We start from the raw sequence: 24,904 nt of genomic DNA on the forward strand, positions 1-24,904 counted from the left end.
TGGATTCGGTCGTGGATTCTTTTTCTTGAGGCTGAAATTAACTTCGCAAGGAACTGCTGCTACGAAAAAACTATAACTCATTTGGGATGCCACACGCGTTTTTATTGATATACACACGAGAAACTATTCTTGATCACAACCTATTGAACATATCTTTCCACAGTCATGATATCTGGCTGAAATAACATGAAATACATGCTGCCACAGACAACATGTCTGTCTACTGGAACCGTCAGAACTGGAGAATGGTTCAAATGGCGCTGAGCACTATGGGACTCAACATCTTAGGTCATAAGTCCCCTAGAACTTAGAACTACTTAAACCTAACTAACCTAAGGACATCACACACACCCATGCCCGAGGCAGGATTCGAACCTGCGACCGTAGCAGTCCCGCGGTTCCGGACTGCAGAGCCAGAACCGCTAGACCACCGCGGCCGGCTCAGAACTGGAGAATAAAATTACATGAATCAAATACTACTATTACAGACAACAAGTCTGTACCTAGCGACAGTCGGAACTGTAGTAAATAAAATTGCAAGAAACAAATACTGCTATAACAGACAACATGTCTGTCTACTGAAACGGTCAGAACTGGAGAGCCGGATTGCCCGAGACACTTCGCCCGCCAAGCCAGCAAGGCGTGACCCGAACGCCACCAAAGTGCATCGGCAGTAATATCGTCAGTCTTTTGTTTTAGTAATACTTTGATTTTAATAATTTTGAAATGACTGATTGATAGCTGGCTGTTGAGAGATGTTTAGTTAAAAAAATGAAGTAATTTGGATGACAGATTTAATTAATAATAGCAACTAAAGTTTAACTTTTTGGCGCCCTACCGCCGAACACAGCAGCCAATCACAGAGCAGCAGCATCATGCAGGCGGTCTTTCTCACGGGAATGGTACCGAATCTAACCTATGTCACCGGTACCTCATCCCACATTGCGTCATCTCTATGCTTCTTGCATCTCCACTGCCCTGGGAATATGATGGCTGAATAAGCCAGAAATATTACAATGGGGAAGGCGAGCAATCTATCTGAGTTTGACCGAGGGCGGATGGTGATGGCTCGGAGGCTCGGCACGAACGTTTCGCAAACTGCACGACTTTTCCTGTATTCGAGGATTGTTGTGGTGAGTATCTTCAACACGTGGCGAAACCAATGTGAAACCACGTCCAGATGCCTTGGGGTTGGGCGTCCACCCATTACAGATGTGTGATGTCGTAGGCTCGGCGGACTGATAAAACAGGACACGCGGCAAACTGTGGCGGAACTAATATCAGATTTTGATGCTGATCAGAGTACAAGAGTGTCTGAACACACAGTGCACCGAATACTCCTAACGATTTGCCTCCGCAGCTGAAGACCCATGCATGTGCCAATGTTAACACCACGACATACGCAACTATGATTGAACCACGCACGTGACCATCGGCACTGGACGTTGGCACAGTGGCGGAGCGTTGCGTGGTCTGATGAATCCCGATACATTATTCATCATGCCGACGGGAGGGCGCGAATCCTTCATGTTCTAGGTGAACTGCTCCTTGACACCTGTACTGCGGGAAGAAGACAAGCTGGCGGTGGCTTCATTATGCTCTGAGAAACAGTCACGTGGGCATCTATGGGTCCAGTGGAGCTCGTACAAGGCAGAATGACGGCCAAGGAGTATCATACACTTGCTGCAGTTCACGTAAGCTTCTTCGTGACGATCATGTTTCACGATGGCAGTGGCATTTTTCAACAAAATGACATGCCATGTCACAAGGCCAGGAGTGTGATGCAGTGCTTCGTGGAACACAGTGGCGAGTTCCAATCGTTGAGCTGGCTTTCCCCAACTCGCCAGATCCGAAGCCGATCCAACACATCTCGGATGAGATTGAACGGGGCACCAGAGATCATCGCTCTCTTCCAGGAATCTATGGGAATTAGTTGACTTGCATGTGAAAATGTGGAACCAACTCCCTCCAATGACCTACCAAGTCCTTTATCGCTTCCATGCCATAACGCGTTGCTTTTGTTACCTGTGTCAAAGGTGGACATACCGGCTAGTAGGTAGGTGTTCATAAGTGTTCTGGCTGATCAGTGTTGTGTTAATTAGAAATGTGATATGTGCTGTAACCTGTATAAACTACACTCCTGGAAATGGAAAAAAGAACACATTGACACCGGTGTGTCAGACCCACCATACTTGCTCCGGACACTGCGAGAGGGCTGTACAAGCAATGATCACACGCACGGCACAGCGGACACACCAGGAACCGCGGTGTTGGCCGTCGAATGGCGCTAGCTGCGCAGCATTTGTGCACCGCCGCCGTCAGTGTCAGCCAGTTTGCCGTGGCATACGGAGCTCCATCGCAGTCTTTAACACTGGTAGCATGCCGCGACAGCGTGGACGTGAACCGTATGTGCAGTTGACGGACTTTGAGCGAGGGCGTATAGTGGGCATGCGGGAGGCCGGGTGGACGTACCGCCGAATTGCTCAACACGTGGGGCGTGAGGTCTCCACAGTACATCGATGTTGTCGCCAGTGGTCGGCGGAAGGTGCACGTGCCCGTCGACCTGGGACCGGACCGCAGCGACGCACGGATGCACGCCAAGACCGTAGGATCCTACGCAGTGCCGTAGGGGACCGCACCGCCACTTCCCAGCAAATTAGGGACACTGTTGCTCCTGGGGTATCGGCGAGGACCATTCGCAACCGTCTCCATGAAGCTGGGCTACGGTCCCGCACACCGTTAGGCCGTCTTCCGCTCACGCCCCAACATCGTGCAGCCCGCCTCCAGTGGTGTCGCGACAGGCGTGAATGGAGGGACGAATGGAGACGTGTCGTCTTCAGCGATGAGAGTCGCTTCTGCCTTGGTGCCAATGATGGTCGTATGCGTGTTTGGCGCCGTGCAGGTGAGCGCCACAATCAGGACTGCATACGACCGAGGCACACAGGGCCAACACCCGGCATCATGGTGTTGGGAGCGATCTCCTACACTGGCCGTACACCACTGTTGATCGTCGAGGGGACACTGAATAGTGCACGGTACATCCAAACCGTCATCGAACCCATCGTTCTACCATTCCTAGACCGGCAAGGGAACTTGCTGTTCCAACAGGACAATGCACGTCCGCATGTATCCCGTGCCACCCAACGTGCTCTAGAAGGTGTAAGTCAACTACCCTGGCCAGCAAGATCTCCGGATCTGTCCCCAATTGAGCATGTTTGGGACTGGATGAAGCGTCGTCTCACGCGGTCTGCACGTCCAGCACGAACGCTGGTCCAACTGAGGCGCCAGGTGGAAATGGCATGGCAAGCCGTTCCACAGGACTACATCCAGCATCTCTACGATCGTCTCCATGGGAGAATAGCAGCCTGCATTGCTGCGAAAGGTGGATATACACTGTACTAGTGCCGACATTGTGCATGCTCTGTTGCCTGTGTCTATGTGCCTGTGGTTCTGTCAGTGTGATCATGTGATGTATCTGACCCCAGGAATGTGTAAATAAAGTTTCCCCTTCCTGGGACAATGACTTCACGGTGTTCTTATTTCAATTTCCAGGAGTGTATTTGTTATTATGGTGTATTTATTCTGCATCAGTGCCGTTAGGGAACGGTAGGAAAAGCAATATCGTTGGCGGAGAGTGAAGACGAACGTGGGAGAGCTGTCTCTGGACACGAGTGTGACGTCAGAACAGAGCTTATAAGTGAGCTCTGTTCTTGCATGGATGAGAGTCGTAAGAGTGAATACAAAATGTGGTGTGCGCCGGCGGGCCTATGAAAGGCGCATTTGTTACTACCGGGTCACCAACGGCATGACGAGTGTGGGCAGAAGTAAGAGGCTCGAATAGCGTCAAGATCCTGCCTCATAGTTGGTTCTTGTGAATCAAGGTGTGCCAGCAATATTACATGGAGCAATGGGAGCATTGTAGACGACAACGAAGACGACAGCGCAACATCTGCAACGAACTGTAAGGCTACCTTATTTTCTTTCACGTTAAAAATTTGGTGAGGCATTACCTAGCGATGTTCTCCATGAAATTTATTGCAGTAATAAGTATTGTAGGTAAGAACTGTATGTATTACGTACTTAGCGTTCTATTCATTTCCAGTTATTGAATACCAGAGTGCCGTTGTCTAAGTAGCTAAAAGAATAATATCAAAAATCATTGCCAGTTTTCTTTGTTTGCTGAAAGATAACTAAAAGTAATTAATAATGAAGCCTCAATAAGTTAACAGTCCTGTCGAATAATATAAAGAGGCAAAGTTATTCTTGCTAACTGATTGAAGACAAAGGAAAGTAAAGTGACTAAAAGTAATCCTGGCAATCTCAAATTAAAGAAAAGAAAAAGTTAAGTTTACATATTTTCTATCTTTTGTTGTAATAAAGCTGTTGTTCCACGAACCTGTTACGGTGTCGTAATAGGAGGAGAGGTGTATTCCTATGTGACGCGTACCAGGTGGCGGATAGGAGGGTCCTCACCAGATTGCTGGCGGACTTGAGGAAATAAAATAGCTCTCGCGGACCAAACACACATCCCATCAATCTCATTTTGCACCATCCATAATTCACTCATCACCTTTCCGGATCACATCTGGAGTTGTAAACCCTGACCTTGGTCAGACACTTGATCATTGATCAGATAATCAAACAAATATGAGGAGTCTTCTATTGAAAGTATCCAACGGTTTGGACAGTCACGACGATATTATCCAGGCGAAGACACCATTCGGATACGGTAGTGTGTCACATAGAGGACAAAGGCGAGTCGGAGAGCCTAGTGATGCACTGAATGAACAAACAAACATGCAACATATTCCACATAACAAGGTGCTAAAATTTAACAAACCAGGAAGATTTTCGTATTTTGTAACAGTAAACAAAAAAATAAATGTTCAAATGTGTGTCAAGTCTTATGGGACTTAACTGCTAAGGTCATCAGTCCCTAAGCTTACACACTACTTAACCTAAACTATCCTAACGACAAACACACACCCATGCCCGAGAGAGGACTCGAACCTCCGCCGGGACCAGCCGCATAGTTCATGACTGCAGCGCCTGAGACCGGTTGGCTAATCCCACGCGGCCAACAGTAAATATTAATTCTTTAAGGAATGTTGGTAAATTGAAACATTTAACAGATCTCTTAGATCAACAGAACATAGTTATCACAGTCCTTCAAGAGTTACGCATTACTGACCAGGACACGATCGAATCAGGAGGATATCGACTTTATAAGGGACCACCAGGAGAAAGGGTAATAGAAAATCTTCCCCAATTCGGTGTGGGTTTCTTGGTACACAATAGAATATTGGATTCCGTTGAGGATTTTTCATCCAATTCCTCAAAAATGGTATTGTTAACAATTAAAGTGGAAAACGAAAGATACACACTGATAAATATTCATACTCCACCTAATGTTAAAAATAGAACTGACAAGGATGGAACGGAAAAATTCTGGGATGAACTTGATCAACTAGTAATGACCATACCGGAACCTAACATTAAAATTCTGCTTGGAGACTTTAATGCGAAGATAGGACGAGAAAAGAAATTTCGAGGTTAATGAAAGAGCATCAATAGTTAGTAGAACATTAAAACTTCAGCGAGCGCAGAGAAACACGTGGCCAACCTACAAATAACGATCTATCTCAATAAATGCTAAATTTCGACATTACTCCTCCGTCGTTAAACCGGACGCAACATATGCCAGTGAAACACTATTCAGATTAAATACTCAAGCAACAACTGACAAATTGCAGAAAGTTGATAGAAGAATAATCCAAACAATTATCAGTGAGAAACACCAAGTTAATGAGCAGTGGAGACTTTTGCCCAATTCAGTAGTGTATAAAGAAAGTGAATCCATTATTGATACACTGCGGAAAGGAAGGATTGCATTTTTCGGCGACATATCTCGCCTACCAAATACTAGAATCCTGAAGCAACTTTTTGACTACTTCTGGAACAGTTTTGATGGTAAGGAATTGTCTTGCCTCACTTACCTTTCAAGTCTGTTTTGCCACTAGTTGAATCAGGGTCTTGTTTCTCAGGTGCTGTTAATACAGATTTTGCTGACATTTAGTGATCCACGACTCCCAGACACAGCGATCATTAATATTCCCTTTTCCACTCTATATTTCTTTTATAGCTTGCAACTAATTCGTGTTATTCCCGATTTTAAAGCCTGCTTTTTAGTTTACCTCATTAGGATCCATTATTTTTACCTACGCTATTGGTTATAATCTTAGTTATATCATGCATGTGGCGGCAATGATTCTCATAGTTCTACAGTTATTATTACAAGAAATTTTGAAGTATAGTAGTTACACCACTTTGCAAAAACAGACATAATGTCTGATGGGATAGCAGCAATCAGTGATTGTATAATGTTACTTATAATCCGTCTTGATTGCAAAATTTTTTTATTCATATGACCGGTTTCGGTTCATTCACATAACGCAGCATGTGAAAGTTGCTAGATTTGGACGGGTTACTCGTGTAACTGAAATATCAGATCTGAAGATGGTTCTGAATGAACCGAATCCGGTCATATGAATAAAAAATTTTGCAATCACGACGGATTATAAGTAACAGTTACACCACTGTCCCATTTTTAGGGAACCATCTTCATCTACAGGAATTCTGTAAACAGTTTTGCATACTGCTTTAGTTTTACATAGCCTCCAGCTTTAGCCATATCTACTCTAACACCATCCTCTCCTGGCACGCTCCTTTCTTCATAACATTTATGGTTTTATACATCTCAAATGCCACTACATCTGAGAGGTGATTATTAAGTACCAATGTTGGCAATTCTTATCGTTTCGTAACTGCTGGACAATCTTGTACCACCTATGATGGGAAAGTGTTCCTAACAAACACGTGTGAAAAATTACCTCATGACACATTAAAATTTGCGCCTCACTTGTCACAACGTTCACGTGACGACATTTACGGGATAACCACACAGCGTGCAAAGACTAATTGTTACCCATACTTGCCCCTCTACGCCAAGCAACAGAATATAAAACACGATTCATGCTGGGAGACAGTGGAATTACGTAGTGACTTACAGCGTGTTGTAGCAGATACCTATGTAAACTTCAATGAGAGGGAGGTTTACTTTCTCGAAATACGGGGGACGTACCACTCTGGATCAATATGCTGTAGAAATTTCCGCTGCTAATAATGAAACACTTTGGTCTGTGAAGTGCAGCTGGTCGTTCTCTCACAGCCTGACAGTACATCGTTTTCTGTTTGCATCGTCCTCGTAATAAATGTACAGACTACCATTAATCGCAAAGTGAACGTCTACGTCACGTCTCCTGGTTCGAGAATTTGCAGCAGTACAGAATCACTGAATCTTCATGGGGGTCAAACTTTTTTGACTCTCCTTTCTTCACTGACTCAGATCTAATGAAATAGTTAGTAGATTTTCAGTTTCAGGAAATAAAAAGTATTTTCTGAGACTGGCAGATGGATATCCCTTACAGTGAAAAATTAGGTAAAACTGGCTAACAACTTAGTTACTACTGAAATTAAGAGACCAGAAACTGAAACTGAGGATTACATTCAATATTTCATATTAAGTACTTTTGCTGTAACCGTTTCAATGCTCATTCTTTGAAGACACGTAGAAAGGGAACGAGGAAGAGAGAGAGAGAGAGAGAGAGAGTTCTTCCGTTGTACTACACTTCACCAGAGCAAGATAAAAAGTTCTTAGAGCTGATATCACAGTTATCTTTTTAGTTGGTATATGGTGCATAACAACATATGTCGAACGTCAGACTAATCTGTGGAATATTTTGCATAGTGATGTCGAAAAATGTCTTTTTTTGTGCAAATGGATGACCTCTAATATCTTACACACATAAGATTCTTCTTTTCTTCTTGACTGGTGATCACCAACTGAAATTTATCCATAGTTCATGAAGGTTTGTAATTGATCGATTCCTTCATTTTCAACATTTAAGAAATAACTGACTTCATTCAGTGTGTCCATACTTCTTTTGGAAACGACCTGTATGAACTAAGTCACCACGACGACAGAGGAAAAAGTCTTCAGAGTGCACAGAATGGTATTGGAAGATTGGTTATTAAATTTCATTCGGCAGTTTCATTTGTTCCCATTATATTTTGCTGATAATATTAAATGACATTTATCTTTACACTGTTTTACGCATATCCACTACGCTCAGATTCGACTAATCGATATGAGCACTGCAAGCAACCTATTTGCATGTTCGCTATAGTGATTTCGTATCTTTAAGGGGCAGTTGGGTTTTTGACCAATGGGTAGCTATCGCGGTCTGCAAACCTCGAGACAAGACGAGTTTGAAAGAGTATTCGTCATTCTGCATCTTTATTCTGTTATGGGTGCTGTTGGATGCTTGCCCGTGCAGCCATTTTTAGAGAGAAGACTACCTTTATCTGGTGGCGATCAGTGCCATTGCGGAGATTCTGCAATGAATACGGAATTAGGTGAGGCCATTTCAGTTACTTGCCGTGGACGAGTTTAATTAAAATGGTATGTTTATTTGGCATCGCTTGTTCTCTATTACTCCGCGAGTAGGAATGGGGCAACGTACTTGCGTGTAGGAAAATGGAAACTTGTAGATTGCTCATAAATCATTGACTGGAATCTGATAGGGCCGTGTTTATCCTTTTACGTTGTCGTGCTGTAAATTCAAAGTCGTCTCCTACTCCTGAATTACGAAATAGTTTTTGTTTCGTTCAAAATCGTGAACTGGCAATGGAATGTTACGATCACTTATCGTGCGTGCTTCCTGTATCTGTTACTTTGACTACCCACATGGGTTCGCAAATCATTTATCTGTGTTTAGTTACAGTGTGTAGGAATATCAATCTACTTCTTCCGGAATTACACTCTAAGACGAAAAGAAACGACGTACCACGAAGCAGTTATGCAAATTGGTCACAAATTGATATTTATATTGATATCGACGGAAAATGCAAATTTGTAAACTTTTGCGGCCGATGGATGAATGTATGACGGTGCAGCGCAGTTTCACAGCGCCTCTGGCAAGGACAGAAAACAGCGGACCTGTCGATACGAGGGCACAGTGACTTTGTGAATTCCATTTCGTGTACTCAGTTGAACATTAACTATGCCTCGCGCGTGAGCAGTATACACATACGTTAGCATTTGAGAGAGAACGTGTAGTTGGACTCACAAAAACCGGTTGGAGTAATCGGCCAATAGCTCGACGTTTAAATAGGAGCATTGCCACTATTCGTCGATGTTGTCAGGAATGGGTGAACCATGGCCGAACGCAGGATGAGGAAGGAAGCAGTAGACCTAGGCAGACGGCAAAAACATGAGGACCGAGCAACCGTCAGAGAGTCATTCAGAGCACCGCATTCATCATTATCATCGATCCGACTTGCAGTTGGTGCTCCACTGACCACAAGGATCATTTAGTACCGGCTCACAGGAAGGGGGCTGAGATGACGGCGCCCCTTTGTAACACCACAACTCAGACCCTACCTAACTGTTTACTGATTTTTTTTTTGCTTTATGTTTATTCAGTATTATATCGTTGAGTTTCTGTAAATGTTGTTGGTTTGAATCGATAACACAAGATTGTATACTCCTTTCTTTCTAAAAACTTTGATGTCTCGATAAAATATTGTGCAATGTGTTGTCTTTATTAGTTAAATTCTTTGCCTCATTTGGAGGGAACAAAACTTAATGTATATAATTGCAATTTTGTTTGAATAATTTTGTGTAGAACTACCAATATGTGCAAACAGTATGTTTTGTTTAAAGTGATTGTTTGCTGTTATGTAAACCGCTAACCTTCACTTAGGGTTTTTAGTTACTTCGTATGTAAAGGCGGTGTGGTTCCCCTAGGGAACAGAACTATGTAGCGTGCGCAAAATGTGGTTGGCACGGATATAAAGGTGGAACAAAGAGTCAGTCGGAGACGAGCTACTGAACCGCTAACAGCTCATGTAAAGATTGTGATTTGTGCTGGTGCCGAGAGGGGCTTTTAGTGCTGTTTTAATAGGCATCAAAGCCTCGGAGGAATGGAGTAATATGCTGGCAACACTCCGAAATTAATATATATCTTCGCTACCAAGAAATGACAGAGTCCAGCTTGTCCATCTGCACCTACATCCAGCAACATGCACTCGCCACCACATTGCACAGTCACTGAAAAAGGGACCAGGAACTAGTAGAACTGTACAGTAAAGGATCGGCTGACTGGATATTTCAGTGTGCTCAAATATAAGGTAAATTATACCTGAACTCTTGTACATACCGTGATTTATCGTAAGTCACATATCCACTTAGGGTCCCTTCCATGCTAAAGTGCCTACCGAGTGTCCTTTATTGAAAGCATATTAAAGTTAATGTGAGAAAAGAGTGTGCTAAAGTTAATATCGTTTGTTGAAAGGATCTTACAAATATCTCAATTTTGTGTTTCACTGCACTAAAAGTTCAGAACTGCAACTGTTGAGAGTTACATGTTCATGCTTGCTAACTGCTTGTTTCACTGATGTTATGAAAGTGTGTTTAGTTTGCTTTACTACAGTGGTCAAGATTAAGCCCCCCCCCCCCCACTGGATGTAGTCCAAATGCACAAAGTTACTTAATTATTGAAAGTTTCAATTACTCTTGCTATTGCTGTCAAGTTCTGTACAGTATTGGGTCCCTCTTGTGTATTAAAAGTGCTGTAATACTGAACCCATGTCCAATTTATGATTCTACAGTGAATATTAATAGTAATATTATTGAGACCATTCAGTTTGACTAATCCCTGAAGATAATAGTGTGTATCGTTATCTGTTATATTTATGTAAATAGTTTGTTCTGCTCTAACTGTGAGCTCCAAACTTAACGTTAACATATGCAAGTGCCAGAGTTCATTGCACTCTCGTGTTGCAAAGTATAGGTTGCGTTTGTCCATTAAAGTTACTCATACCTATTTTCTTGAACAAGAATGTTAATCATTCTCTTGCCTAATTAGGCTGGCGACCGTTTTCTTTATTCTTTGAACAGTGTGGATAGGTAAAATATTGTTTGTTACTGTTTAAATATTTACGTTATTCTGACTTTCACTTCCGATAGGCCACCTCCGTTAGCTACATCGCAGTCAACACAACAAAATTCCTTTCAGAGGGTAACACCGCTCTGTTTCTTTATACCATAATTGCTTTAACAAGATAGTTTCATTTTACGATCTGCCTCCAACTTTAAGGTTATGGTATAGCAGTAGCGGACGGTAGTGTTATACCTTGCACCGACTACCATTGACCTCCGTACGCCAACAAACCAGTTTGCAGTGTCTGGCACATTCGGCCGGGAATCTCACTGACTGGAGTAAAATTGTCTTCAGCGGTGAGACATGCCTCGATGACCAGCGAAGACGTCCCAGACAGTAGAGGGATAAAAGTCTGACAGTCGCCAACCATCCGCCCGACAACAAAAGCGATGGTCTCGGGTGCCATTTCATTTCATAGCAGGACCCGTTGGTTGTCATCCACGGCAGCCTTACAGCACAGCGGATTGTCGACTATATTCTGTGCCATGTTTTGTTGTCCTTAATGGCAAGGAATCCTGGGCTTACGTTTCAGCAAGATAATGCCTACGTTTGTGCGGATCATAGCCTGCCTTAGGCAGCAAAGGTCGACGGACCTCTCCCCAACTGAGACCGTTTGAAGCACTATGGGCAGGGTTCTTCAACAAATTCGGAATTTTCACGATCTAACTGGAGAGAATTTGGCACCATATCCCTCAGGAGCGCATCGGACAACTCTATCAATCAGTGCCGAGTAACTGCTTGCATAAGGGGCACAGATGGACCAACACTGCAGCCCAATAACACTACATGCACGCCCAATACGTTTCCGTGAGAAGGTCAAATACCTCGGTGTCTAGCTTGACCGGAAACTACGCTGGGAGGGGGGGGGGGGGGAAGCACATTCAACACGTGACCAACAAATCAAACGCGAGGCTCAAACAGCTCTACCCTATGCTTAACAGGCCGGCCGGGGTGGCCGAGCGTTTCTAGGCGACTCTGTCCGGAACCGCGCGACCACTACAGTCGCAGGTTCGAATCCTGCCTCCGGCACGGGTGTGTGTGGTGTCCTTAGGTTAGTTAGGTTTAAGTAGTTCTAAGTTCTAGGGGACTGATGACCTCAGATGTTAAGTCCCATAGTCCTCAGAGCCATTTGAACCTATGCTTAACAGGCGTAGCACACTGAATAGGAGGTCCATGTACACCACATTTATCAGACCTCTGATGATGTATGCTGCTCCCGACTGGGGATACGCTGTGCCCACACACCTGCGCCGTCTGCAGCTCATACAGAACAAAGTACTCAGAATCATAAGCAACGCTCCGCGCTACACACGTACCGCGGATCTTCACCGGGAATATCGGCTAGATACCATCTTGCAGGTATTCCAAAAACTCTCCACACGACTACAGAAACACGAGACACTCGCGTAACCCGTTTATCCTTTCTCTGCGTAACTACGACCACAACCAAAGATGGAAAATATAATATACCAAAGACACTATTAGCAAGAAACTAAACATCTATGGTCCATAACACGCTAACACGACAGTACTGGCGAGCCCCTGCAACACAGCTACTACTGGCAACCCCAGATGGTTCAAATGGTTCTGAGCACTATGGGACTTAACTTCTGAGGTCATCAGTCCCCTAGAACTTAGAACTACTTAAACGTAACTAACCTAAGGACATCACACAAACCCATGCCCGAGGCAAGATTCGAACCTGCGACCGTAGCGGTCGCGCGGTTCCAAACTGTAGCACCTAGAACCGTTCGGCCACACCGGCCGGTCAACCCCAGATGCTCGACCTGCCCGAAAAACAGGCAATCGCAGGGAAACCGTACTGTACACCACACGCAAACCAGCCACACACACCCTCTACACTGTGAGCTGATCTATGACCGATCGCCCACTAATGTATGACGACCTTGAACTGTTACAGGGACGAAGCAGCTGCAGCAGGCCCTATAACGAGCTTCCGCAACGAAAAAGGTAACGATGCACGATACGTCGCACTAACATAACCACACCTTGCATGCACTGTCGCATCTAGCAAGCCGCTAGTGACCTTACTACCCGTCCTACTGTTGCAGAGGTTTTTTTCCCTTGGCGCTTGCCTTGGCACTTTTCTCCCTCTGCCCTTACAAACCATTACCCTTCGACCGCTTTCGTCCACTTTCTGTTTCCTGATGGACCATGTCAATGAGAAATCTTACCCAGACGCAAGGACAACATCACAGCCCGCATCCTGTGACTCCCTATTTGAAAACTAACATGTTATACGGAGGTGACAGTAGAACTTTTGGTTTGGTGGGCGTGGCGTGGAGGGGCCCCATCCTATAAAAGAGGTTATTGACTTCCTCAATTTGTGAAGCTCTTTCTCGACGTTGTTTTTTTTTTTTTTGCTGTCTTTCGTAGAGTGTATTTCGATCTAAACCCAAACAATCTTTGTTACAAATTGCGTAATATCGTGCAGGGTTACACCGCTTCCATCTTCTTGAATACGACCCTTGAATGTTCTGGCGTACTGGTGATCAAATATTGAGTTACGATCACGCAAGACATTAGTAATAAGTAGCTTGTCTTTACATCCTGTAATATTGCAGGTCCAGCCAAGGTAGGCTGATGCATGCTGTTTGTTGCACACTGTGCTGACTGATCTTGCACATTACTGTGACATACGTAATGATGCTAATCAGAAGTTATATGTTAATTCAAACGGTTTAGTGATCCTTTATCGTCAAAATAGATGGCTACAAAATTGAGGAGACATCCTCATTGCACAGCTGGACACTAAAACCAGAAAGTTAACGCTTGTTCATTTAGTTCACAGCCTTTATGAACCAGTGCTCACTGTATAATATTGAGCTTCTAGTTTTGCAAGCCCAATTTCTTAGTTGCGCAGGTTTGTGAAAGTGCGCACACACACACACATTCGATTATTCCCTTTTGAGAGAGCGGTTGAACTTGAGTTGTCATGATTTCTTCTTCTTTCTTCGTTCTTCCCAAATTCTCTTCATACGTTCACTGTGTTTTCTCTTGCGTTCTTCCGACCATCTTTTTCCCGTTGTGTTCTCCGTACGTTCTTGTTTAAGTGTGTGTTTCTGTATGATGTTTCTACACTGGTTTCTATTATTTATGTTGTCTTGTGTGATCCCCAGTTTTTTAATGTCTTCTTCTGCTTCAGTGATCCACTTTGTCTTGTTTTTGCTCTTGTTTGTTTGTGTGTGTGTGTGTGTGTGTGTGTGTGTGGCTGTTTTTATTAAAGTTTAACGAATCAGGTAAGGTTAACAAATTATTTTATGGTGGATAAGAAGTGTAGTTCTGGATGCTTGGAGGTTTCAGGGATTAGATATTGAAAGTAGCTAATGATAATAGATCTAACACATCCTGCGATTGTCTTGCCACTTGAAAATAACTTATTAATTGCGAGCTGTATGATCGTTGGAAATGGAGTCAATTGAAAGCAGTCTACTGTGAACAAAACAAAATATCCTGACAGGGTCACATAATTGAAAGTAGTCTATTACTTAGGAGGCTTTGTGAAAATAAACTACCTTGGCGGGGCGATCCTATTGAAAGGTTCCTATTTCTTTTAATTTTAGCAAGAGTGGCTTTATGAAACACAACTACTTTCCAGTCCCGTTATAGAACAAGTGGTCACTTTAATTTCATTAACTTTGTTGAATTATTTATTTGATTTACTAGCTTCTGTATGATCTGAATCTGATAAGGACTCAACGGATAACTTATCTTCATTTAAATCATTTAACCAGAGACTCAGAAAGCCGCACCTAATTTTTCTCGTGAGAACTTCAACTTATTATTTCATGGATACCTTTGAAACTAAGTCTTTAATTTTTTGGCTATGTATGTAGCCTGTGTATGTCGGCAGTGCTGTAGACCGTGTTAATATCGCTGACAGCGCACTGCACCCTCGGCAAGAGATTCGGTGGTTGGACGAACAAGCAGTTAGTCAGTGGATAGGGAAGTGTGCAGACATGTTATTCTTAGTGGAGACTCTGTGACACGCATTGTAAAGTGAGACGCAAGGAAATGTATGAAGATGGATGTATGGTTGATAATATTTGGGCAGTGGAATTATTGACAACTATATAATTTTTGGAACTGGATGTCACATGAATAAGGTAAAATTTTCTAAATAAATTGTTTGATCTAGAGCAAAATCATTCTATTGCTAACTGTATGCCTCCTAGTAGTCAGACACGATAGTAGTTAGAGTCCTTTTATTTAGCTGGCTGTTGTTGCTACTTGCTGTAATTACTGTAGTTCGAGTTATGAAGATTTTCTGTGAGGTAAATGACTTATAAAAAATAATCGGGGTTTCCACTACCAGGATTCGTGATTGAAATGAGTTTAGGCAGTTAACAGATCTGGAGGTAGTTTCATATTTCTTTAATTTCATATTTTTTGGGTCTGTATTATTGTTAGGATTTCTTGTAATTCAGGGCTATTCTTTTGTGTTAATTATTGGAAGTCATTTTGTTAGTGTATAGCATTCAGACTGCGTTGGTCTTATATATTGTGGGTAATAAATGAATAGGTTAAGTTTGAGTTGTCTTTGTAAGATAAAATTGTGTTGGTCAGTACCTAATAAAAAAAAAATTAAAGAGTTAGTTTCAGCTTATGGATGGCATAGGATTCTAATACAGACATCCTGGATTTGTTTTAAACATCAGTTATGGGTGAATCATTGATCAATTAATTATGAATGAGTCATTTATCAAGCAAGTCACGTTTGATTCAAAATTTAATTATGAAACTACATCCATCAACATAGAGCATAGGTCTGGTTCCTACTCCACATGAAATTAATTTTACCAGTGCAAGAATACTTGGGATATGCTCATGGAAGAACATGTGTTTTAGTATAGAAATATCATATCCGCACACTCACTGATGCAACAAAAAAAGAAGATTGAAGTAATTTTGCACTGCTGATAGCCACTAGAAAGTCCACTGCACACTTAGATCAACCATGATCATGTGCCAAACCACGAAAAATCTATTTAATTTTACAAAGTAAATATCCCCATAAGTAGATATTCGATCTATTCCAAGAATTTATAACTATCCAAAGATTAGCAAAGCACTGTAAATCGATGTGCTCTGAGTGACACGTGGTTGAACACACTGTTGTGTTACAAAGAAAACATTTTATTTACTACGTAAAATCAGCTTAAATTTGGAAGCATCCACATATATTACTTATTCACTGAGGAGCTAAGCCATATACTGAAATCTAATAAAGGAATAGGCTTCAATCCTAACACCACCCAGTGGCGTTGTAGCCGAACAAAACCAACCACTTTCAAGTCCCTAAAATTTATGAAAAATATAAAATTCAACTTCAGATTTCTCGCATTTACATTCCGGGAATTAACATTGTACTTAGAGAACAATATCCCTTTACTAATTATGTAGGACAGTGAAGTTGCCTTGTACTGCACCACATGTGGTACCCAAATCTCAAACACACACACACACACACACACACACACACACACACACACACACATACACGATGTATTCCCTACCAAAAGTACAAAAAAAAAAAAACTGTAATCGACATCTGAAATTCGTCCTTCCATAACTAACATAATTTCCCTCTAACATCGAGAAGACTGAAAAAAAGATAGTTGAATTTTGCACATAAGTATGTTCAGATACCTCTATCTACAGATTGTCCGAATGACACACTTGTTCTTACCCGATCCCTACGACAGATTGCCCAGAGCACATGCAACCCAGACGCTCTCTCTGTCCAGAGGAGAGGGGGTGCTAGCTCAACCGAGTACCTGCTCTGGGACCTGTCCTCAGGGCCACGCTAAACCTCTCTGCCTTTCCGCCTAAGCTACAATTGTTGGCACAACTGCACTAGCACGCAACAGATACCGGCTGCTCTTACGAAAACTCACATTAACTCATTTCAGTTCCGCACAGCGGATTAAGTAATAGGTGAAGGGTAGAGGAAAGACACAGGTGCAGAAACATCAACGAAGATATTGAGAATAAAACGACCTTCGTAAACAGGTAACTAATGGTAATGCAAAACAAGAAATACTGTCAACAGCAGAATGATATATGAGATGCATCAGACGGATTGTCTCGGTATCACTAATTGATTTTTATTACAATATACTTTTTCAGTGTGTATTCAAAAGCATACGCTAGAGACATAACAAAAGAAATAGAACTGAAATTTGGCACTGAGAATTAATTACAAGAAAGTCTTCTGTAAAAAGGGCGCTATTCTACATCTACATCTACATTTATACTCCGCAAGCCACCCAACGGTGTGTGGCGGAGGGCGCTTTACGTGCCACTGTCATTACCTCCCTTTCCTGTTCCAGTCGCGTATGGTTCGCGGGAAGAACGACTGTCTGAAAGCCTCCGTGCGCGCTCTAATCTCTCTAATTTTACATTCGTGATCTCCTCGGGAGGTATAAGTAGGGGGAAGCAATATATTCGATACCTCATCCAGAAATGCTGTTAACGGAAGGAAAACGCTTCTGAAACAGAGGTTTTTGTCCGCTTCTTGCAGGTTTCGGAATCGTTCCGACAAATTGGTATTTTAATAGTTGTTTGCAAGGAACACACATTTTTCTAGTTTTCTCCCGCATTTTATTATGGGGTGGAGCATATTTAGTACATCCCAATATGATGTGTTCCAGATCTCCGTCGCCTGCAGGATGTTAATTACGTATGGAAGAGTCCTTTTACTCTACAGAAGAGTGTGGGAAAACAAGTTTGCTGAATAATTAATGCCACGTGTCTCCTCGAAAGACTCTTCTGTCTGTACCCCGCAGCGCTGCACTGAAGCGCACGTAAACCGCTTTCCCCACTGCGGTGTTTATCACTGATATTCCCGTTACCCACATGACTATTTTCTAGACAAGTGGAAAAAGTCGAAATAAGAGGTGTATAGGTAGCGGATTCCCTTCTTTGATGTATGTTGCAAGTCCATCTACTATTTCGCTGCGCCGAATACCGAAGTGCCTCTTCAACCGCTTCATATGAACACCTATAGCTGTGTTTCTTTTCAATGCATTCACCAACACATTGCATACTCTGGTATCTACTTTTGCTCCCTTGCATTTTGTAAGCCTACCACCTAGGGCGGCGATCATAGTCTGACAGTTGTTTCAGTCTTCTCTTCTGTGCGAAATTATTAGCCGATGAGGAAATTCCTGAAGGTCAACAAAAGTCGGCAATTGGTGGGCGCAAGGTCACATCACAATGTACACTCTTTGACATAAAACTTGACCGGCGGCCGGCCGCTTCAGAGGCTAAGTCCGCGCCGATCGCGACATGGGACAAAAAAACTGGCCAACTCGCTAATTCTCTAAGTCCGGTTATCTGCACAATCTGGCAACACTGTAGACTGCGGCACTTCCTGGAGGAAAACTTGCCCCATGATAGAGAGACTCTAGGCTGATTACGCCTGTGGTCTAGCGGTAGCGTGCATTGTTTCTGTTCATAATGTCAGTGGATCGAGAGCAGCTGGCATAAAATATTTTTATAGCCTCTTCTGTCTGAATGCTGAAGACGTGAATGTAATGGTAGTGCAGATTCAATCTATTTCGCTTTGTGACACACCGATATCAAAATTTTATCCAGTAACGATTTTGCGGCAGATTTCCTGCAGACTGTCCTCCTCTGGACGCCGTATGCGGCAAAGCTCCGGGATCCATTTGCTGGCTACTGGCAGCGGCCGTGGCGACAGCAGCGGCGCTGCACTCCCCCGTTCTTTATCGAAAGCGCCTGCTACCGCTCAGCGCTTTTGATGATTTAAAACGCTTTATTCTTAAATGTTGCTCCACAGAAAATTTCTACAATTTCCATTCACGCTCAAAAGCAAGTCTATGCGATAAACTGTGTGAATACCTTGCAATGCATGCTCTGTAGCAGTGCAGGAACACTGCACATTTGGAGTTCCATGTGTGGGTTCATGAAGTATTTATTGTTGATCGGAAGTGATAGTTAAGGTCATCAGATTTAAACCAGAAAAATTTGTCGTTTTGAAGGTTTTTAGAGAACGGAAAGGAATTGCTAACGCCGGTGTTAGAAAACGTCTACAGTTAAATGCTATTGCAAAAATTTAGAAGAAGGGAACTATATTAATGAATATGTGCACTTCATAAACAACCTTCTGACATGTTAGACCTATATGACGAACAAAGCTCAAATTTATATCGTTGACAGTCGGTTTGAATCTTTTCAGGGTCTATTTTACAGTGAAGCACCTTGGAATTTGCAAAGCAGAAATCCATGATATTAACTTAATTTACTAAGTCGAGATCGGACGAAGATTGGTGTTTAAAGGCATTCTTCAGATTTCGCATAAGAAATTTTTACTAGCAGTTTGCAACTCCATTAATTAAAATGGAAAATAAAAGGTTGTAGTCAGCGGCTTCTACCGTGATTCGAACTGCTATGTCTTATAGTACAAGCACTGCAACGCACAAGGGAACCTCTGAGCTAACGACACACTGGCGGCCAGAGGCGGAATATAGTCACTGCGATGTTGCCTGAGCCTCAAAACGCAACCTTAAACACACGAACAGAGGAGGTGGAGATTACTGTTTTAACGTCCCGTCGACAACGATGTCATTAGAGACGGAGCACAAGCTCGGCTTAGGGAAGGATGGGGAAGGAAATCGGCCGTGCATTTGCCTGAAGCGATTTAGGGAAATCATTGAAAACCTAAATCAGGATGGCCGGGCGCGGGATTGCACCGTCGTCCTCCCGAATGCACACACAAACAGGTGTTACTTATGTGAAGAACGCCGTTCTTGGAGTCCAGAAATTAAATATACTTTCTAATTGTGTCATCTTGCAGTGGATTATATCGTACGAGTCTTCGATGTGGAAAACGAATGTCAAGTGAATTTAGCGAGGTAACGCCGACCTACACCCGGAAGTAAATGCACTATCAGAGTGTTGACAAATACTTGCTACGACGCTGCCATTTCTAGGCTCTCTGACGAGGCAGCTCTTCAGCGAAATGCTTGCCGTGATTCTCCGATACGGTTCTTCAGAGTGGAGACGCGCGCGCACGTTTGGTTTTTATGCGGCGTTCTCCCAAGATGGTTCTGACGTCGCCTTGTGGGCTATGTATACATATGAGACATTCAATTATCATTAATCCAGAATCATACAAGTTTCAGCTTCCGGCGTGGAAGAAGGCTGTTGACGCCGACGTTATATCATTTCAACGTAGGGAAAGCAAAACGGATCATTCAATGTTTCTCATTCAACATAAAGCATGTGAGATACTTTTCCGTAACGTTCATAATCATCTAAAAATACAAACGAAGTAAAAAATACACCGGAAGCTTATTCGAATTGAATATAACGCTTTGCACCTCGATGTCGAATTTGTCCACTTGCAATCTTTTGCAGCATACACATAGAATGTCATGATTACCACGAGAATGAAGAAATATGTTGGCAAGGATGGAAGCAAGAAGAGACGCAGTCAACAAATATTCTATTCCTCATGGCATTCATTTCATTTGACACGTAAGAAGAGGTAAAGCGGGAATTTACTTTCGTTAACACGAAAGATATGCCGCACATATTGATAACGAGGAAGTCTGCGTCTTCATACGTTTCCTCCTTGAAATCTGTATGCTCTATTATATACTAAGTAGCCCGATCATTGTTTCAGTAATGTTACCCTCTTGTTTGACCCCGTAACGATGAACAGATTCCAAATGCATGTCTCCCTTCCTGGGTTGTTTTTTGTCTTTTATTGCTTGGAATTCCTGAAGCAGACCACTGTGCCTTCCCCCCTCGTGGGTTAGGTCTCAAAACTAAACCACTTTGTATCCAATGGCATAATTTATTCAGACAGCATCAGCATAAGACTATCAAACAAAGCCTTCCATTTACAGTTGCAGCACTCTAACCAGCACTGACCAAAGTGTAATCCACGGTCATGGTCCTAAATTACCAGCTGTCTGCTACTGTGGCAAAGTCCGTACTACACTTTCGATTCCGCAGCACCATTTTATCTGGTAACACTGTGTAGTTGCACAGTTGTGCTGCCAGGTCTGTCCTCACACTGTCAACTTTATGTATCTCACTTCTCCTGTAGCGTAGATCACGAGGAGCCGAAGTAAATGAGTGTATTCTGCATGACGTAACATTCAGTATTCCCTTCTTTCATAGCCACTCTTCATGTGCATCGATACCAAATAGGAATGCGAAAACTCTTGCGAGTGAGAGAATGACAATAACAATCGTAACAAGAACAAGCAAATAATGAATGATGTTTATTCCAACGCAGAACGAGAATGGCTTTAAATATAAAAATCTGTATCTATATCTATATCCATATCTATTGATCTTTGAGTTGGCACAATGCAAATATATTCTTAGCATTTAGTTACTGAATTTAGTTCTGGATGTTTTGCAGAGAAAAGGAAAAGTCGGTACTTCTCGCTAGTGTAATATAATGTGAACCAGCAACTACTCTTTCCTTAGAACACGACTCAAGCAGGTCCTCAAGTAGGTAGCAAGGCTCTGCTGCATTTTGTTCCCTGACATTGCTCTGATGACGGTTAATGCAGATAGTTCCGATTATGAAATACAAAACGTATTGCAGGTTAGTTCCTAGGATAGTAACATTAAATTTGCGTTGTAGACGGCACATGAACGTGACGACTATCCATATTACTCATCAATATAAAAAGACAATATTTTGGGAATTTAGCAGGATTACTCAAAATGAATTCTGAAATTGGGTGACTGACTGCACAGGTGCTAAACGTCGTCAAGAGTATACGATGTCCTAATCGCATTAGGAATATGAAGATCGTCTTCGACAGCTCGCAACTTTCACATTGCTATCTCCACCCTACTCCAGACAGCCCTCGGTGGAGTTGCACTACGTTGCCGATGTTATGGAAGGCCTTCAAACCGACAACAGACCACATATTGAAAAATACAAGCGAATTCTCTTGCAGCGTAAGCTTATTGTAACTAATCTAAAAATTATTGGAGAGGAACATTGTCCTATTCAAAAAAAGTAAAATGTAACACACTGTTGACGTCAAACGGACATTATCTATGTCCTGTCTTGTGTCCTACTCATCTATAATATCAAGCGTACTATGAAAATGATTATATATAATGGATGATAGGGTAATGCATTGATACCAGATGGTGGGGGCCGGCCGGTGTGGCCGTGCGGTTCTAGGCGCTTCAGTCTGGAACCGCGTGACCGCTACGGTCGCAGGTTCGAATCCTGCCTCGGGCATCGATGTGAGTGATGTCCTTAGGTTAGTTAGGTTTAAGTAGTTCTAAGTTCTAGGGGACTGATGACCTTAGAAGTTAAGTCCCATAGTGCTCAGAGCCATTTTAACCATTTGAACTATTTAACACAAAATGACATTAAAAATTAAAGTTATTCACGAGCAGCTAGTTGAGAATATGTATGAACATTAAATGACACGACGAACTGAAATAATATGACGAAGAGTTCAGCGCTCACTGGGAATAGAGCCCCACACATATCGTTGTTGACTACACACAAAGAGACGTCAGCTACCGAATTTTTCTCCACCAGCTGCTCAGAATAGCATCTTGAACTTACAGTCATCTCGCAAATAGTTCTGTGTCTCACTGGGAGGTAAAAACGTCAGATATCGTTAGTGTTGACAACGAATGAAAATACATTAAAAATCAAAATTATTACCCACCAGCAGATAGGTGTTCTCATGATAGAGCTTGATAATACATAATTAAATCTTTAGTGCCCGGCCAGGATTCGATCCCATTCACGCGTAATATGTGAAGGTGTTGAGGAATCTGCAGTTTTGGACAAACAACAAATTGTAGCCGAGCTGTATTGCCACGAAGGGATCAAATTCCGCGTTAAGGGCGGTCTGAGTTGCATTCCCAGTTTAGAACCAATTTTATCGACATAAAGAAGCTCAAATAAAAGATGGAATAAGTGTCCTGTGACCATACATAGCGTTTGTGTCGTCACTTGAAATAAATAACTAGTATAAGAAAGGTTACTGGTGATAGAGTTTCTACATGTCGCCACTCCAGACTTCATTGTGGTTCAACCTACCGTCTACTTGGTAAAGAAGGAATATCATCTTTAATGTGAATTTTCAGACCACGCAGCCATTATATCTCCTTCACTTGGTGTAGCCAGGAGAGAATGGAATCTGTCTCTCCCTATTTCAAATCATTCACGGAAGTGGGAATCGAACCCAGACCATAGGTATAACAACCTACCATCCGTCCAACAGACCACGAAATCCTCTTCTCTGCGAGTCATTTTTCTATCGTAACGCAGTTGCGCCACACTGGATGAGAATTCTGACACACAGGCTCCCTGTAGTAATTTGCAGCATGTTCAGTAAATTCATTTACTTGGTTGACCGAATCACCATGAACTAGCTGCCTCGGCTACCCAGTGCATACATTCGACTATTTTGTAATCACAGAAATAAAATCACGTAACTGCCACCTACACACAACTGCCAACAGTGTAGGATGCAGAAGTTTAAATAGGAAGTGTTCCTTTCCACTTGAGCTATTCTATTGCGCTATCTGTTACTAGAAAACGTCGTTCAGTCCAAAAGAAAAGCTGTAACTGTTTGTCTCTCAGAAGTCAAGACCTGGCCATATGCATAATCTCACAGTGCTGTGGAATCCAAAAGTTTTGGAGGAATAGTTGCCGAGCTCTGGAGCTGCTGTAGCTACGTGTCAGCTTGTAGCATAGATAAGATGTCGCGAGTTCGAATACATTCAGTGCTACATTTTTAAAAACGCAATTCTGCTCTCTGCTGAAGGTATCAATCTAATGGAACTTTGAACATAATTCCCTTCACTTCTCAACCCAAAGTAGTCGCATGTGGAAAAAGGGCTAACTACTGTGACATTTTGTTATATTCAGGTTTAATAGACAGCAGGCAGCAGATGCATCTCGAAGATGTGCAGGGAGAGCGCATCGTGCCATAATATGTAAGAAAAGTATTTTCTACATTAGCCGTCGTGTGGTAGTGATATTTTATTCTTCTTCAAACTTTGTTTGACAGCTTTAACTCAGAACAAGTTTTCTACATGCATGTAATCAATAAACTGCATGTGCATTGTCAGACTGTCATAGGTAACATCAGAGAATTCGCATATATCGTTGATGATTAATTTCTCTCTCATGTTTACTATTGTTTTAACACCACTGAATGAAACCTTACGAAAATTGTGCACTGTATTATAAGAAATGAAATAAAACTAACCATGATAACCTTACGACGAAAGTATCTGTACACAAGCATGCCTCTATCGACACGAATTAGTAAAATACTACTCACTTAGATTTTGATTGGGTCTGTGTTTAATTGGTATGCTGTGTCATACTCAAGAGGTATGCAAATGTGGCATTTCATAAGTATAGTTACGTCTTCCTAGAAACCCAAAATTCGCTTGGCAGCAGCGGAAAGAGGCCTTACCTGTTGTGCAGCATTGTAAGTTTTTCAACATTGCACTATGAGCTGAAAGCATTTTCTTGCGATTTCCTTATTGATGTTTGATCTGACTGCTTGTAGCTCTTTCACAGAAGGGATAAAAACGTTACAGTCAGTGAGACTGGAACTGCGAACCGTAACAGACGCTTTTTCACAGGTCAGCACGTTACCACAGAGCTGGCGAGGAGGTATGGGTCTTAGCTTCCTATTACGACGGCAATAGTAACTAGAACTCGTAAACCGCTATTTGAAGGTCGAGATTAGTTGCGGTTTCCACCTGCAACGACTTTCCTGGGCTGAAAACCGTAAATTTCCAATCTTTTGTTACCCTTCAAGCGATAATAACTCAGA

The 24,904-nt window shown here is 42.5% G+C and overlaps 1 protein-coding gene across 1 annotated transcript in view; it reads left to right on the forward strand.

Annotated features, from left to right (window-relative positions):
* The window catches only part of LOC126248189 (uncharacterized), a 428,326-nt gene that overhangs the window by 25,724 nt on the left and 377,698 nt on the right, over positions 1 to 24,904 (forward strand). The window contains exon 3 of the mRNA XM_049949377.1: positions 12,985 to 13,034. Within this exon, the coding sequence (XP_049805334.1) occupies positions 12,985 to 13,034 (50 nt within the window). The remainder of the gene's footprint in view (positions 1 to 12,984; positions 13,035 to 24,904) is intronic.

Source organism: Schistocerca nitens, chromosome 1, assembly GCF_023898315.1.
Source record: "Schistocerca nitens isolate TAMUIC-IGC-003100 chromosome 1, iqSchNite1.1, whole genome shotgun sequence".
NCBI classification, from domain to species: domain Eukaryota; kingdom Metazoa; phylum Arthropoda; class Insecta; order Orthoptera; family Acrididae; genus Schistocerca; species Schistocerca nitens.